This window comes from Pelophylax lessonae (genome assembly GCF_965119305.1).
Source record: "Pelophylax lessonae genome assembly, chromosome: 1".
Lineage (NCBI taxonomy): Eukaryota > Metazoa > Chordata > Amphibia > Anura > Ranidae > Pelophylax > Pelophylax lessonae.
The window spans coordinates 627,770,813-627,787,500 of NC_138768.1; the positions used below are offsets into that span (position 1 = coordinate 627,770,813).

Consider the following 16,688-nt stretch of genomic DNA (forward strand, 5'->3'; position numbering starts at 1 on the left):
GACACACACAGCCCCTCCCTCTCAAATAAAGTTAACCCCTTCACTACCAGTGTATTTTTACAGTAACAGTGCATATATATAGCACTGATTACTGTAGAAATGTCACTGGTAACCCCAAAAGTGTCAAAAATGTCAGTCAAGGGTCCGATCTGTCCGCCGCAATGTCGCAGTACCGCAAAAAAAATCGCAGATCGCCGCCATTACGCGTTAAAAAAAAAACAACAAAAATGACAAAAATCTTTCCCTTTGTTAGTAAACGCAATAACTTTTGCGCAAACCAATCAAAATACGCTTTTTGCGATTTTTTTTACCAAACATAGGTAGCATAAAACAAATTGGCCGAAAATATTAAAAAATTTTGATTTTTACATTTTTTTGGGGGGGAATTTCATATAAAAAAAAGGGAAAAATATTGCTATTTTTGCAAAATTTACGCTCTTTTTTTGTTTATAGCGCGTGATCAAAAAATCGCACAGGTGATCAAATACCGCCAAAAGAAAGCTCTGTTTGTGGGAAAAAAAGGACGCCAAATTTGTTTCGGTACAGCGTCGCACGACCGCGCAATTGTCCGTTAAAGTCACGCAGTGCCGAATCGCAAAATACCCTCTGGTCGTTTAGCAGCCAAATCCTCCGGGGCTTAAGTGGTTAAACCCACTTTTTTTGTTTTGTTTTTTTTTTACAACTCCTATTCCTTTATATTGGCTTTTAAAATTTACAAATGCAGCAATTTAGAAATTGGATGAAAGGTTTAGCACTGGCAAACACTTTTTTGAAAGATAAAAAGTGCATTAGATATACAACTATATATTTTAGACCAAAATGAGGGACAAATGAGGAGAAAAGATGGACAGAAGGACTTTGATCCAAATCAGGGACAGTCCCTCAAGATCAGGGTTAGTTGGACGCTATTCTTACCTGTCCAGGAATCCATCGCTGTCCTCACCCGGGCCAGTTCTTTGCCAGGCTTCGGGGTGTTTGCCTGTTTAATGTGGGAAGCCAGTAGTAACTCCTTGTGACTTCACATCCTGTTTGCCACTGTGCATGCTCAAGCCGTGCTGCGTAACAGGTCCCGCAGCCTGCCAGGACATGTGGCATGCCCCCAAAACATTGCAGGCATAGGGTTCCAAACTTCTGGTGGAATTGCATAGACGATCCGACTGGAAGCTATCAAATGTAGGTACCCACCACCAAAAAAAAAAGAGTTCTTAAACAAAAAGAGGAGGAGGACATAAAGCAGAACTTCCTCTTTAGGGTAGAGTTCCCCTTTAATGGTACATATTGTTAAAATGTGTCCCGCTGTCGCCTCAAAAGCTGGATAGTTAAAGCGGAACTTTACCCATAACAACTTGCTGGAGGCTGCCATTTTGCTGGAGGCACTGGGCTTCAAACAGCAGTAAATCATCACTCGATGTCCGCCGGTTACTTGCGATCCTCGGTTACAGAGGGAGAAAGGCAGGCGGCTAATGTAAACAAAGCCGCCTGTCATTCTCCCCTGTGTAGCAGCACAGATCATACGGTCCTGCTATGTAGGACCGTAGATCTCTGCTGTTACATGAAAAGCCACATCCAATCACAGTTAGAAGCACGCCCCTAGGGACACACTATAACCCCTCCTTCTCCAATAAAGTTAACCCCTTCCCTCCCAGTCTAATTTTTACAGTAACAGTGCATATGTATAGCACTGATTACTGTAGTAATGTCACTGGTACCCCCCAAAGTGTCAAAAATGTCAGTCAAGGGTCCGATCTGTCCACCGCAATGTCGCAGTCCCGCAAGAAAAAAAATCGCAGATCTCCGCCATTACTCGTTAAAAAAAACAACAAAAATTACAAAAATCTTTCCCTTAGTGAGTAAACACAATAACTTTTGCGCAAACCAATCAAAATACGCTTTTTGCGATTTTTTTTACCAAACATATTTAACATAAAACAAATTGGCCTAAAATGTTAAAAAATTTTGATTTTTACATTGGGGGAATTTCATATAAAAAAATGTGAAAAATATTGTTATTTTTGCAAAATTGTCGCTCTTTTTTTGTTTATAGCGCATGATCAAAAAATCGCACAGGTGATCAAATACCACCAAAAGAAAGCTCTGTTTGTGGGAAAAAAAGGACATCAAATTTGTTTACTTACAGCGTCGCACAACCGCGCAATTGTCCGTTAAAGTCACGCAGTGCCGAATTGCAAAATACCCCCTGGTCAGGAATGGGGTAAAATCTTCCAGGGCTTAAGTGGTTAAATGGTTTATTTTCTCTTTGGAGCTGGACTACATGTAGAACAAACAATGGACTACATGTAGAACAAACAATGGACTACATGTAGAACAAGGAATGAATCATTGTCAGTATCTCAGAAAATTGAAAAAAAAATCTGCAGGTACGTCAAATGAGCACTTTCTGCACTTTTTTTTTTGAGCTCCAATAAAATGGCCTCCATCGGCTTCGCTAAAACTTTCCACGGAAGATGTAACAGGCAAACATAACAGAGCCATGCCCATCTGTCTGTTATAGCGTTGATGGCAGCGCATGCGCACTAATATATCCCGCGTGACAGCTGAGGTGTAGATGTGGGAGGAGAGCGTTGCTCAATCCGCGCTCGGTGATGACGTAGGGAAATGCGTCCATAACTTGTCATGTTTGGTTCCCACATGTGCGGAGTGTGCAGTGTTCTGTATTGATGTACAGTGATTGAACACAACGAATCAAGACTTGTGAAATTGTGTGAGGTGTCAGTATGAGGGACACACCGCTATCCAACTGCGAGAGAGCTTTCCTGCTCCAGGCAATCAGTGAGAGTAAGGTACGAGCAGTGTATACTGGATTCATAAGCACCAGAGACTTGGGGCTGATGGGGATGCTTTTACATCTCTAACACTTAACCACCTCAGCTCCAGAAGGTTTTACCCCCTTCATGACCAGGACATGTTTTGCTATTCGGGTCTGCGCTACTTTAACCACAGGAAGATTTACCCCCCCCCCCCCATGACTAGGCCATTTTTTGTGATAACGGCACTCCGTTTAACTGACAATTTCGAGGTCATGCCACGCTGTACCCAAATCAAATGTATGTTCTTCCCCCCCCCCCCCCCCCAAAATAGAAGTACACAAATAGAGCTTTCTTTTGGTGGTATTTGATCACCCCCTGAGTATTTTAACCGGTTGCCGACCGCCGCAAGTACATATACTGCGGCGGTCAGCCCTGGCCAGGCAAAGTGACGTACCGGTACGTCACTAGCCTGTCACTTCCTTGTGAGACCATAGCGGGCGAGCGAGCGCCCGTGGAGGCGTGCGCCCCAACCAGCTCGTTCCCTGGGAAGTCCGTGCGTGTGACCGGCGGACCCGATGTCCACCGGTCACTCCCGATCGTCCACCGTGAAGGGAGAAAGGCAGGCGGCTAATGTAAACAAGCCGCCTGTCATTCTCCCCTGTGTAGGAATGGTGATCATACGGTCCTAGTTGATTACTGTTCCTACACCAGTAGCCATGTCCAATCACAGTAAGAAGCACGCCCCTAGGGACACACTTAACCCCTCCTTCCCCAATAAAGTTAACCCCCTTCCCTGCCAGTGTCATTTTGCAGTAACCGTGCATATGCATAGCACTGATTACTGCAGTAATGTCACTGGTAACCCCAAAAGTGTCAAAAATGTCAGTCAAGGGTCTGATCTGTCTGCTGCAATGTCGCAATACCGCAAAAAAATCGCAGATCGCCGCCATTACGCATTTAAAAAAAAAACAACAAAAATGACAGAAATCTTTCCCTTAGTAAGTAAACGCAATAACTTTTGCGCAAACCAATCAAAATATGCTTTTTGCGCTTTTTTTTTTTTTTTTTTTTTTTTTTTTTTTTTACCAAACATATGTAGCAGAAAACAAATTGGCCAAAAATGTTAAAATTAGATTTTTACATTTTTTTGGGGAATTTCCTATAAAAAAATGTGAAAAATATTATTTTTGCAAAATTGACGCTCTTTTTTTTGTTTATAGCGCAAAAAGTAAAAATCGCACAGGTGATCAAATACCACCAAAAGAAAGCTCTTGTTTGTGGGAAAAAAAGGACGTCAAATTAGTTTAGGTACACCGTCGCACGACCGCGCAATTGTCCGTTAAAGTCACACAGTGCCGAATCGCAAAAAAAAGCCCTGGTCAGGAAGGGGGTAAAATCTTCCAGGGCTTAAGTGGTAAAAGACCGACAATTTTGAAAAAAAAAAAAAAAACAATTCTCTTTCGTTCATTGATGGACACAGCTTCGGTCATTCTTGACCATTGGGTTATACTGCTCCCTACATGAGTAGGACACTAGGCAGAAAAAACTACTGGCTACTGGGCAATTAGAGTGTACCTGGCAGCTGCGGAGTCTTTTAGGAATTCAGACTTTCTATTTGTGCTCATGGATGAGCCTTGTAAAGGTTTGTCCACTTCCTAGACGGTGGTTCAGGCCTATTCCATCAGGGGTCAGGCTCCTCCTTTCTCTGTCAAGGACCACTCTACTTGGGCGCTTAGTACCTCCTGGGCCTTCTGTCATCAGGCGTCATTGACGCAGGTTTGCAAGGCGGCCACCTGGTTGTCGGTGCACACTTTTACAAAGTTTTATGAAGTTGATGTGTTGGCATCTGCAGATGCTTCTTTTGGCCCACAAGGTTTTGGAGGCTGCTGTTTAGGAGGCCCTGATCCTCTTAACGGGTGTATTGTCTTTTTCAGGTGGGCTCCAGTTGTTTTGGTTGAGCTCCTGTTGGCTAATTTTAGCCTTGGAAATTTTTTAGTTGTTCCCGCCCCTCATGTATAACACTGCTTTAGGACATCCCAATGGTTAAGAAAATAAGGAGCTGTGTCCATTACTGAACAAAAGAGAAAATTGGATTTTTGACTTACAGTAATATCCATCTCTCTGATGTTTATTGACGGACACAGCACCCACCACTCTGTCGAATTATAATTCTCCTGACACTGCTTGTAGCAAAACTGCGTGACTATAGCAGGGAGAGGGAGTATACCCCCTGGGACAGCCCAAGGGTGTAGCCTGAAGTTTTTTCTGCCTAGTGTCCTACTCCCGCAGGGGGCAGTATAACCCAATGGTCAAGAATGACAGGAGTGGTGTCCGTCACTGAAAATCTGAGAAATGAATTTTACGGTAAATCAAAAATCCCATTTTTTTTTTTTTTACTTGTCCATTAAAAATAATGTAAATCAATATGTATTCTGCTACATAATTTTTGTTTTAAGTAAAATCCCAGTAAGCGTATGTTGATTTGCGCAACATTTGTAGCATCTACAAACTGAGGTATAAATACTGGAATTTTTATATATATATTTTTTTTTTACTAGTAATGGTGGCGATCAGCAACTTATAGCGGAACTGCGATATTGTGGCGGACAATCTGACACTTTTTGGGAACCAGTGACACTAATACAGGGATTAGTGATGATACTATACTAATGAAACTGGCTGGGAAGGGGTTACCATCTTGGGGTAATAAAGGGGTTAAGTGTGTGCCCAAAAAGTGTTAATGTGTGTATTATGGTGCTTTTCCACTGCATGGAACCGAACGGTTCGGCTTGGTACTGCTTTTTACTAAAAAAATGTATTTGTTCCTTCTCTCTGCTTAGCAGGGAAAAGAAACAGAGATTGTTCCCTCTCTACAGAGCCCTTGGTTGTTTGTCAACACAGGGCTCTGGGCTGTGATTGGACACAGCAGGTCTCAGCCATGAATCATTGGGCGGGACCTGCTGACAAAATCATGCTGTGCCCAATCACAGTGGGGGGTGCCTGGAAGCATGAAGCAACGTACAGGTACATTGCTGTGCCTGTAGGAACCACCTGTCCGCAGTACAATGTGGGCGGTCCTGAAGCGGCTAACTGAATGACATTTACTTTGTTACTGCACAAAGTTTCATATATAAGCATTTTTTTTTTCAATAAAATACATTTTTCTATACTTTGTGGCATCTCAGTGTTGCTGATCTTCTGCAGCCTCTGTTTGACCACTTCTGTGTATGTGTATGATGCATGCATACCAGCCATGGCTGCATAGCATGTCTTAGGGTCCCCTGATGGGGATCACATTGGACCATGCCTGTGTAATGTGTGTAAATGGGGAGGAGCTTAGTCGTGTTCAGACGCAAGTCTGAATATGCCTCAGCTATTTTTCCAGGAATCTGTCAAAGCAAACAGCCAATCATAGTCAGTGGAGGCATTCCCTGCAAGCTGCTGTCATGCTCATAAGCAAATCAAATCTGCAATATTTCAGGTTGTTTTGACTTCTGAGTTGTTTTGGGAGAATCTCGAGTTACTTCAATAGTTTTAATCCCCTTTCACACAGGCTTTCCAATCAGGTCCGCTTGTCAGTTTTTCAGACGGACCTGATCGGACGCTCCATGCACCCCTAGAGAGCAGCGGATATCAGCGGTGGCTTCTCGACTGACACCCGCTGCTATCCGATACTGTCCGGGAAATCCAGACAGAAGGGAACTCTATTTTCCATCCGTCTGGAGAATTGGATTGGATGAAAATGGTCAAGTGGTCGGTTTTCATCTGATCTTCCATAGAGGAGAGCAGAGATCTGATAGGTCTGTCTCTGCAAAGTAAGCGGAGATGGACCTGTCATCCGCCTGATCGGCAGATCAATCCCCTCTGAAAAAAAAATAGAGTCCCCGCGTGATGGGACCCTTAAGCTGTTTACGCACTGTGTCAGTGCACTTGTAATGGCATCAGACAAGTTTTGTATTTCCGTCTATGGAGACGCCAAACCTGCTTGAACCATGCAAGCCAGAAACAGATCAGCTGTAGATAAAGTGCACCTGTCATTTATTTCTGAATGATCTCAGCAACATGTTAAACTGATGCCATTGGCATGTGCCCAAAATCTGATGACACAGCTTTCAATAAACAAGTCAATATAATCCACAGCATTTTATAACCTAAGTTGAAGAATGCATTACATTTTCTTTCTAACATTTCTCTTTGTTCATATGACCAGCGTCTTGACGGCAGACAGACCTATGATTACAGAAATATTAAAATAACTTTTGGAACGGAGTATGGCTGCTGTATTGTCGAACTTGGGAAAACCAGGTTTGTCATTCCTTTATTTCATATTGTGCAGAATATTTTAGCATTGTTACTTTATATATGTTTGGTTTTATAAAATTCCTAGATGCACATGTTTTACACAAAACCATTGGGAACTGGAAAAGTTAGCCTTTTTGTCAGTATAAAAGTAATAGTTGGTATAACTTGTTTTGGGCAAATGATTACAGTGGCCTTCAGGATACAACTAACTAGTAAAGTGAAAAGTAGATGCATTTCTCATAGTAATTTTTATTTTTCGGCTGGTTTTTACCTTTTTTGTTAAAGAAAAAGTTCACCTTTACAAAAAAGATTAAAGCACTTTTTTTTTTTTTTTTTTTGCGTGTAAAAAAAAAAAAAAAAAGCATTTATCTTTTTTTTTATTTTTTTGTTAGGAGCCTGTAAAGCATTGCACCCATGATCAGCAGATTGTGGGTGTAATGTCCCAATCCTGCAGACTGTCTGTGTATCTGTCTGCCCGTACCTCCGATACAAGCAGGTAGTTGCTTACACTCTGACAGGAATACTCAATTAACTGCTAGAGGGCTCAACAGTGCCCTGGTAGTCTATTGAGAACTACAACCCAACAGCTGCAAAAAGATGCTGGTACTTGTAGTTTTCACAGTCACAGAACACAGTGAATGAATGATTGGCGGAGCCTTGCATGGCTTTTTTTTTTTTCCAAGATTGGTAAACAAGCTGATGCTTTTCACAGTACCTGTTCCTTCTTACTGGCATTTTGGGTTCAGGAGCTGGCTGTCACTTCCTGATGACACACAGGCGACTCTGCTGCACATATGCTAGACTCGGTCTGCTGTATGACTAGTTTTGCAGCCTCCTGGTATGTGTGGCAATATAGCAGGAGGCTGCGGGGGGGAAGGTTACTGGGATGAGACGATGTCAACTTCACCTAGGCAAGAAATGAGGAAGTGGAACCAGGTACCACCCAAAAACATTTTGAGAGAGATGTTATTGAAATGGAAATGTTATTGAGCCATTTGCAGAGTAAATAAAACGCACATAAGTCTGAGCTTTTAATGCATTATTTTACACACCTTTTATGCACCTTAGGGCCAATTTAATTTGAAGCAAGCTCACCAACTGTTATCGATTGTGTGTGGAAATTGAAGCTCCTGATGAAAACCAAATGCAGGGAGAACCTATAATTGTGTGCTGGCCCAGGTGGGAATTAATCCAGGGCCCCATGTTCGTAGGGAATTGTTCTACCCACTTGAAACAAAGATCTATGAAGATAATTGTAAGTTTTATAATGCAGTATTCAGGCCTACTGTGACCCACGATAAATGTTAAGGGGTGCCCCCTATTCAGGCTGGCCAGGTCTGATGAGTTGGATGACTAATGAGGGCGCAGACTGGGGAAAGGTTCATCCACACCCAAAGCATGCTGTAGAAATAGAAAGCGATAGTCCGGCCCAAGTGGTTAGCAGGTACCTCAGCTTGATTCATCCAGGCCCCGCACCCGGGCTGAAAATGTTTTGAGCTTGAAAAAAGAAAATTTTTGCAGCCACCACATCCATAAACTATCAGGCTACAATATTAGGCTGGGTTTAGTTTTTCTGCATCTTTCAGTGGTGTGACTTTAAAATATTATATTATGAAAGACAACAAAAGACATTCTGCATATGTCCGTACAATAAAATGATGTTATTTTCTTCAGAGTTCTTGGACAGGTATCCTGTGAGCTTGTGGCTCCCAAGATAAACCGCCCCACTGAAGGAATTATTTTCTTCAACCTTGAACTTACAGCTATGGCGTCTCCAGCATTTGAACCAGGAAGGTAAGAACAGTGAATTCATCCAGTATATTGAGAACCAGTTTATGGTAAAGTGTAAAATCATACTGTATATTCATTTCCGCATTGTATTTCTGTTATTTGTAGACTACTCCTGTTAATCCGAACAATCTTGTTTTGAAAACATACTTTTTGAAGAATTACACACATTACTGATCTTTATTACAGTGATTTTAAAACTACAGTTTTTTTTTAATTTATTTTTTTAATTACAAACATGTCATACTCTATCTGTTTTGTGCATTGGTTTGTACAGACTCCACTTCTTGTGTCCCCCGCTATCGCTCCTGGCCCCCCCCCCCTGCTGAGAGTCCACCATAGAAAGCTGCTAGCTGTGGAGGCACTCATACAGGCTTGCACCTGAGCTGCGCTGTATGTTTGACACACACAGCAAGGCTTGGCCCCTGCCTCCACTCTCTCTCGTCACTGGCTATGGTTGACAGCTGCACGAGCCAATGGGTCCGAACCTATGACAAGAGACGGAGCCACTGCTCTCATGCACAGTGTTAGATCGAGATCAGACAAGGGGGAGACTAGGGAAGAGCAGAACACAATGTGTTTTTTTGTTTTTTTCCCTGATGCAGAGAATGCAGAAAAAAAACCTTCTTACTTTACAACCAATTCCAGGTTTTGTGTTTAAAATAAATGGTTGGTTTGGGCCAAGCTTGCCCAAACAAACTATTTCCTTTACTAAGGGATGCCGCTGCTGTTAGTGCTGTGCGACCTGTATGTAGCATTGACTATATACAATATGCAGCACTGTTTTTCAGCAGAGGTACAGGGACTTCCTGTCCCATTCTGCTCAGCCATTCACCGGAAGTTTTTTTTTCTATTTTTATGACTTAATACAAAGCTGCTTTTGATTGGCTGAGGTGGGTTAATGATGTCATAATCTTCCCTTCAGCCAATCAGGGGAAGTCTTGTATTCATTCATAAAAGAAAAAAAAAAAATACAAGACTTTAAATGGCTGAGCAGTTCTCAGTCCGACTAAATTTTGTTTTAGGGACAGGAAGCTCCCGTACCGCTGCAAGAACACAACGCTGTAAACTTGTATATAGGTGAGGCTACATACAGTTTATACAGCACTGACAGTAGCATCATCTCTTGGTAAAGGAAATAGTTTATTTTAGCCAGCTTGGTCCAAACAAACTAAAGTAATAAAAATCTCTTACTTGTCTTTCGTTCATTGACAGACACAGCTCTCCAGGAATCTGAACCATTAGGTTATATTGCCCCCTACAGGAGTAGGACAGTAGGCAGAAAAAAGAACTTGGCTACGCCTATGGGCAGTCCTAGGTGGTTATATTCCACATCTCCCCCCCCCCCCCCCCCCCCGCCCCGGATCTTTGGTCCTGGCAATTTTTGCTGTATTTTTCCTGGTCACCCTCATCTGGCTAGCGAGCACGTGCAGACCACACACACACCTGGGGTAGTGTGGTGGTTTGGGATGTGTCCGGTGTATAGTAATATACTAGTGTGGGGGGGTGCGCTGATGGTGACTGGGCTATTGGCTGAGGGGACAGCGGGTATGGGGGCCCTGTGCCTGTTTTCCCCCTTTCCCCTTCTGGAGCCGCGTGCAGCGAACATTCACTGTTGCTGGTTCGGCGCTTAGGCCGATCTTCACTATTGCCCTGGTGTCGTAAACTCGAGGAGGCTAAACTTTTGCACTGTGACCTGGAGGGTGAGCAGCTTCCCCCTACTTTTGCTGAACTGGTGGATCAGTTGGCCCAGGGGCTGCAGTTTGTGTGATGCTTCTTTGGATGTGGCTCCCTTGATCTCTAGGCTGTCTGTTTCGGCAGTGGTACTTAACCACTTAAGCCCCGGAGGATTTGGCTGCTAAACGACCAGGGGGTATTTTGCGATTCGGCACTGCGTGACTTTAACGGACAATTGCGCGGTCGTGCGACGCTGTACCTAAACGAATTTGGCGTCCTTTTTTTCCCACAAACAGAGCTTTCTTTTGGCGGTATTTGATCACCTGTGCGATTTTTTGATCACGCGCTATAAACAAAAAAAGAGCGTAAATTTTTGCAAAAATAGCAATATTTTTCACTTTTTTTATATGAAATTCCCCCCCAAAAAAATGTAAAAATCAAAATTTTTTAACATTTTCGGCCAATTTGTTTTATGCTACCTATGTTTGGTAAAAAAAATCGCAAAAAGCGTATTTTGATTGGTTTGCGCAAAAGTTATTGCGTTTACTAACTATGGGAAAGATTTTTGTCATTTTTGTTGTTTTTTTTTTAACGCGTAATGGCGGCGATCTGCGATTTTTTTTTTTTTTTTTTGCGGTACTGCGACATTGCGGCGGACAGATCGGACCCTTGACTGACATTTTTGACACTTTTGGGGTTACCAGTGACATTTCTACAGTAATCAGTGCTATATATTTGCACTGTTACTATAAAAATACACTGGTAGTGAAGGGGTTAACTTTATTTGAGAGGGAGGGGCTGTGTGTGTCCCTAGGGGCGTGATTCTTACTGTGATTGGCTGTGGCTTCAGCTGTATGCAGAGTGATCAACGGATCTACATAGTAGACCCGTATGATCATCTCTCATACAGAGGGGAGAATGACAGGCAGCTTGTTTACACAAGCTGCCTGACTTTCTCCCTCTCCCCCGCCGATCGCAGAGTGGCCGGCGGACATCGGGTCCGCCGGTCACACGCGCGGGGGGGTCTGTGACCACGCGGGAGCAGGAGCGCGCCTCCGGCGGCGCGCGCTTGCTCCCTAGACCCTCACAAGCTAGTGACGTAGCCCTACGTCACTTTGCCTGTGAGGGGCTGACCGCCGCCGTAGATAGTCGTGCGGCGGTCGGCAAGTGGTTAAGTGCCTATTGTGGCTTAAGTGTTGGTCTGCGGACCAGACCTCTAAAAACGTTCTGACTGATTTACTTTTTCAAAGCGATCGCCTGTTTGGGGCTACCCTGGATGACCTCATTTAAGAGTCCCAGAGGGGGTAAAAGTACTTTTCTTCCACAGGCTGAAAAGGTTAAGAAACCTCCTCGGGGGATGTCTTTGCTGGTTTCCAGGCCCGTCAACCTCTTTGGTAAACGACAAATGGGTCTACGAAGTGATACTGTCTGGCTTCAAGATCTAGTTTTCTCTCCTTCCAATGTGCATCTGTCCTCAGACCGATTGCAAGATCTCTTTGGGGCGGTACAAGACCTGCTGCTTCAGGGTGTGATCGTCCTAGTTCTGGCCCTGGAACAATTTAATTTTTTTTTATTAAAACCTGTTCACGGTCCCAAATAAAGTGGGTAAGGTACATCCGATTTCTGGACCTCAAGGCCCTGAATTGCTTTGTGAGCCTGAATTGCTTTGTGCGGTTATGGAAGTTCAGAATGGAGTCCATTTGCATGGTGGTGGCATCCCTACATCAGGGGGATTTTCTTGCCTCTATCGACATAAAGGATGCTTGCTTGCACATTCCAATATGTGCCTGGCACCACCGTTTCCTCCGGTTTGCTGTAGGAGAGGAGCATTATCAGTTTATGGCTTTACCCTTTGGTCTTGCCTTCGCTCCTTAGGTCTTCACGAAAGTGTTGGCCCCGGTCCTGGCGTTCCTACGTCAGAGGGGGTTGGCAGTACTGGGCTATCTGGACGGACTTCTCTTGCGAGCGGAGTCCCCTGCTGCCCTTATGGACGACGTGGAGATCACTATACAGACCCTGAGGGAGTTCTGGTGGCTTCTAAGTTACCAAAAGTCTGCTCTGATTCCATCCAGGAAATTGGATTATCTAGGTCTGACTCAGGATTCAGCTCTGGCTAGAGTGTTCCTTCCTCTGGACAAACTTCAGAAGTTGCAGGCTGCAGTTCATCTCCTGCTGTCCAACAGATGGTCATCCCTCCAGACTTTGCATGCGGGTGCTGGGCCTGATGGTATCTACCTTCAAGGCGTTTCCGTTTGCACAGTTCCATACAAGGTCCCTTTTTTTTAAAGGGAGAGCCTAGTCAAATGGGACAAGTGTCCAAAGTCTCTGGACAATCCTATCCGGCTGAGCTGGGAAACCAAGGGGTCTCTGGTCTGGTGGCTTCGCTCTCTGGCTCTTCAGCATGGCAAAACTTTTCTCCCCTTGTATTGGACAGTGGTCACCACAGATGCCAGTCTGTCTGGGTGGGAAAGTATCCTGGGTCTAAGCTCTACTCAGGGTGTTTGGACAATGGAAGAGTCCAGATTGCTGATAAATGTCTTGGAACTCCGGGCGATCAGGCTGTGCCCGGATCACTGGACGGATCGGCTCCAGGGACAGACAATGCCGCAGTAGTAGTTAGGCTAGGCTGGTGTGACACACACACACACACACATATATATTATTTGGAGCTTTACCTGAGTTTTCTCTGACCTGTTATCAGTGGCAGCATAGTCCATTAAGTCATCTTGTAAACCAGGGGTGTTAAACTCAATTTCATCGTGGGCTGCATTAGCATTATGGTTGCCCTCAGAGGGCCAGCTCTATCTGTAGCCCACCACCCTCCCTTACATCATAGTGCATCCCCTTTACCATGTGCTGCTTCTGAGAAGAAGATGGAGGCAGAGCTGGGAAGCAGCAACTGCAGGGTCTGGAAGAGGGCTGGAGTCAGCTGCCAGAGTCTGCTGAATGCTGAGACTAGTGGAGAGGAGGGGATGCTGCAGCTGCACAGAGAGGTGCAGGAGGGGAGGAGGAGTTGTGTCCTCTCTGCTGCCAACTGCTGAGTTTGGGGGGGGGGGGGGGTGTTCCTCTCTGCAGCTGCAGTGGGAAGCACGGGATCTGGTAGAGAGTCCAGTCCTCTCTGCTGCTGTCTGCTAAGACAAGGTAGAGGCAGAGAAGAGGGAGATGCAGCAGCTGCAGGAGAGATGCAAGGGCCACATGAAATGGCCTGGAAGGCCAGATTCGGCCCGCTGGCCTTGTGTTTGACACCAGTGCTGTAAACGATCAAGCTGCACAGCTCCTCTCAAGCGCAGGAGCAAATATTCAGTTATCAGCTGATTTACCCCCCCCCCCCCCAGACCTCTGCTGCGACTCTTGCGCAGAATCGGTCTTAGCACGCCGACCTGGTGCACCTGGTCTGTGACGTCCCTTGGAGACTGCCTCTCGGGGAGGATCTCTGTCCCAAGGGCCAATCTTCCATCCTGCTTTACAGTTGCTGGCTTTGACGGCTTGCCTGTTGAAAGGCGGGTGCTGAAGGATAGAGGTTTGCCTGGGTTGGTGATTCTGACTCTGCTGAAGGATAGGAAGATCTAAAGCCCCGTACACACGTACCGATCGTCGTCATACAAACGTTCGTCTTTTCTCCCCGGGATGTCAATGTCTGTTGAAAAGTGCAAAGACAGCACAAGAAGTTTGTCCGCCGACTTCAGCTGACTGCAGAAGTGATGTCATGTAATGGTTAACTTTCCCTGTGTTTTTTCTTTTCTGAGCATGCCCAGTCTTGCAAATCTGCGGTCTGTCGGCTGATTTCTGTACTGACAGGCGAACAATCGTCCGTTCTGGTGTCGGCATACAAAAATTTTTATGTTTGCAAGAAAGACTCTTGTCCGCAGAATGTGCGCAGACAGCTGTCGGAGGCACCATACTAACAAGCGTACAATCGGCAGATCTTTCGTCCGCCAACGTTTGTATGACGACGATCGGTACGTGTGTACGGGCCTTAACATCTTATGTGGAAAGCGTAAATTTCGTAGTGTGAGTTGATTGGTGTTCACCCCCGTTCCTTTTCGTTGGCTCGGTTTTTAAACCTTCCTTCAACAAGGTGTTGAGCAGAAGTTGGCCTTGAGTATCAAGGGCTAGGTGTCAGCCTTGGCTGTCTTCTTTCAGCGACCCCCCCTGGCCACACACTCTCTGGTGCGTACCTTTTCGTTCAAGGGTTCCATCATCAGACTCCACCGGTGCGGTCTCCTTTTTCTGCCATGGGATCTGAACTTGGTGCTTTCAGTTCTCCAGAAGCCTCCCTTTGAGAATATTCGGGAGATTCCTCTGCTTACGCTGTCCCAGAAGGTGGCCTTTTTGGTGGCTATCACCTCTGCTCACATGGTGTTGGAACTAACAATGCTATCTTGTCGTACTTCCTACTTGATAGTCCACAAAGATAAGGTGGTTCTTCGCCCATGTTCGTCATTCCTTCCCAAGGTAGTGTCTGACTTCCATTTGAATGAAGACATTGTGTTGCCTTTCATGTGTCCCCAGGCCCAACCGTCCTAAGGAATTTGCGTTGTGTACCCTGGATGTGGTTCGGGTAGCTACGGAATCTTTTCGGAGGTCAGACTCGCTGTTTGTTCTCACGGACGGGCCAAAAAAAGGCTGTCCTTCTTCTGCGACCATTTCCAGATAGGTCGGACAGACAGTGACTCAGGCCTATTCGATCAGGTGTCGGGTTCCTCCTCTCCCTGTAACGGCACACTCTACTTGCGCTTAATGCTTCTTGGGTGTTTCGGCGTTAGTGGCACAGGTTTGCAAGATGGCCACTTGGTCATTGGTGCACACTTTCACAAAATTCTATAAAGTGGATGTATTGGCATTTGCAGATGCTTCCTTTGGCCACAAAGTTTTGCAGGCTGCTGTTTAGAAGGTCTGCTCCTTCTTTTGGGGGTGTTTTGTTCAGGTTGGGCTCCAGTTTTTTGTTGCGCTCCTGTTTACCTGGTTGGCTATTGGTTTAGCCGTGGGATTATTTTTTCTTTTTTTTTTGTCCCACCCCTCATGTTTGGCACTGCTTGGGGATGTCCAAATGGTTCAGATTCCTGGAGAGCTGTGTCCGTCAATGAACGAAAGAGAAAACTGGATTTTTGACTTGCCGTAAAATCCATTTCTCTGAGTAAATTGACTGGCACAGCACCCACCCCCTATTCAGCTGCGCATACTTCCCTTTAATTTGCTTCCCGACTGCTCCATTCAGCTACCAGAAATGAAGAGGGAAAGCCATTCATAAGCTCCAGGATATGGAGCTTACACAGGACTGAGGACTCTCTACCTATCCCATATGTCAGTGCAGGATGTCTGAGGCAAACTTAAAGCACCATTCTCTGTGCCTGGAAATACTGTTCTTTTCTTTGCTCCAATGGGTGCACATAGCCAGTGGGTGACTACATCCTACTGGGTAAGGTGGTAATTAAATGACTCTTTCTTTGGTTTGCATGAGCAAAGCACATGTTTTACTTGAAGTGAGCCTTTGGTAATGTATGGTCAGCTTAAACTAACTTTTTTTTTTTTTTTATAATATAGACCGTCGGAACTTGTGGTAAGACTTAATAGATTGCTGGAACGATGTCTCAGGAATTCCAAGTGTATTGACACTGAGTCACTTTGTGTTCAGGCCGGAGAGAAGGTGGGTGGATTGTTACGTTTTGTGGTATGTGTTTGTTTTGTAGTAGTGGTAATGTGTATGGGAAAACCAAAGCCAGAAAATTGATACTTGGTTCTGTGGCTTAAATACTAGCTGAGATGTTTATTAGCATATTTCATAAGTTGCATATATTTTAAAGCACAGAATAAAAAACTTCACTGAGATTTTTAAAAAAAACATTGATCAAAATTAGAGAACATTTTAAATTACCTCCCAGTTATTGGTATTAATCTGGCACCTTGTGCTAAATTCTTTAACCACTTCACCTCCGGCAGGTTTGCCCCCACGGCACTGCGTTACTTTAACTGACAATTGCACAGACGTGCGGCGATGTACCCTAATAAAATGAATGTTCTTTTTTTTTTCTCCCCACAAATGGCTTTCTTTTGGTGGTATTTGATCACCTCTGCGTTTTTTTTCTTTTTTACTGCACTATAAACAAAAACAGACCAACAATTTTGAAAAAAAAACATACTTTTTACATACTC

The 16,688-nt window shown here is 44.6% G+C and overlaps 1 protein-coding gene across 1 annotated transcript in view; it reads left to right on the forward strand.

Annotated features, from left to right (window-relative positions):
- Window positions 1-2,586: 2,586 nt before the first annotated feature.
- The window catches only part of EXOSC9 (exosome component 9), a 39,050-nt gene continuing 24,948 nt past the window's right edge, over window positions 2,587-16,688 (forward strand). The window contains exons 1-4 of the mRNA XM_082247964.1: window positions 2,587-2,801; window positions 6,979-7,073; window positions 8,745-8,864; window positions 16,080-16,182. Of these exons, the coding sequence (XP_082104090.1) occupies window positions 2,736-2,801; window positions 6,979-7,073; window positions 8,745-8,864; window positions 16,080-16,182 (384 nt within the window). The 5' untranslated portion in view covers window positions 2,587-2,735. The remainder of the gene's footprint in view (window positions 2,802-6,978; window positions 7,074-8,744; window positions 8,865-16,079; window positions 16,183-16,688) is intronic.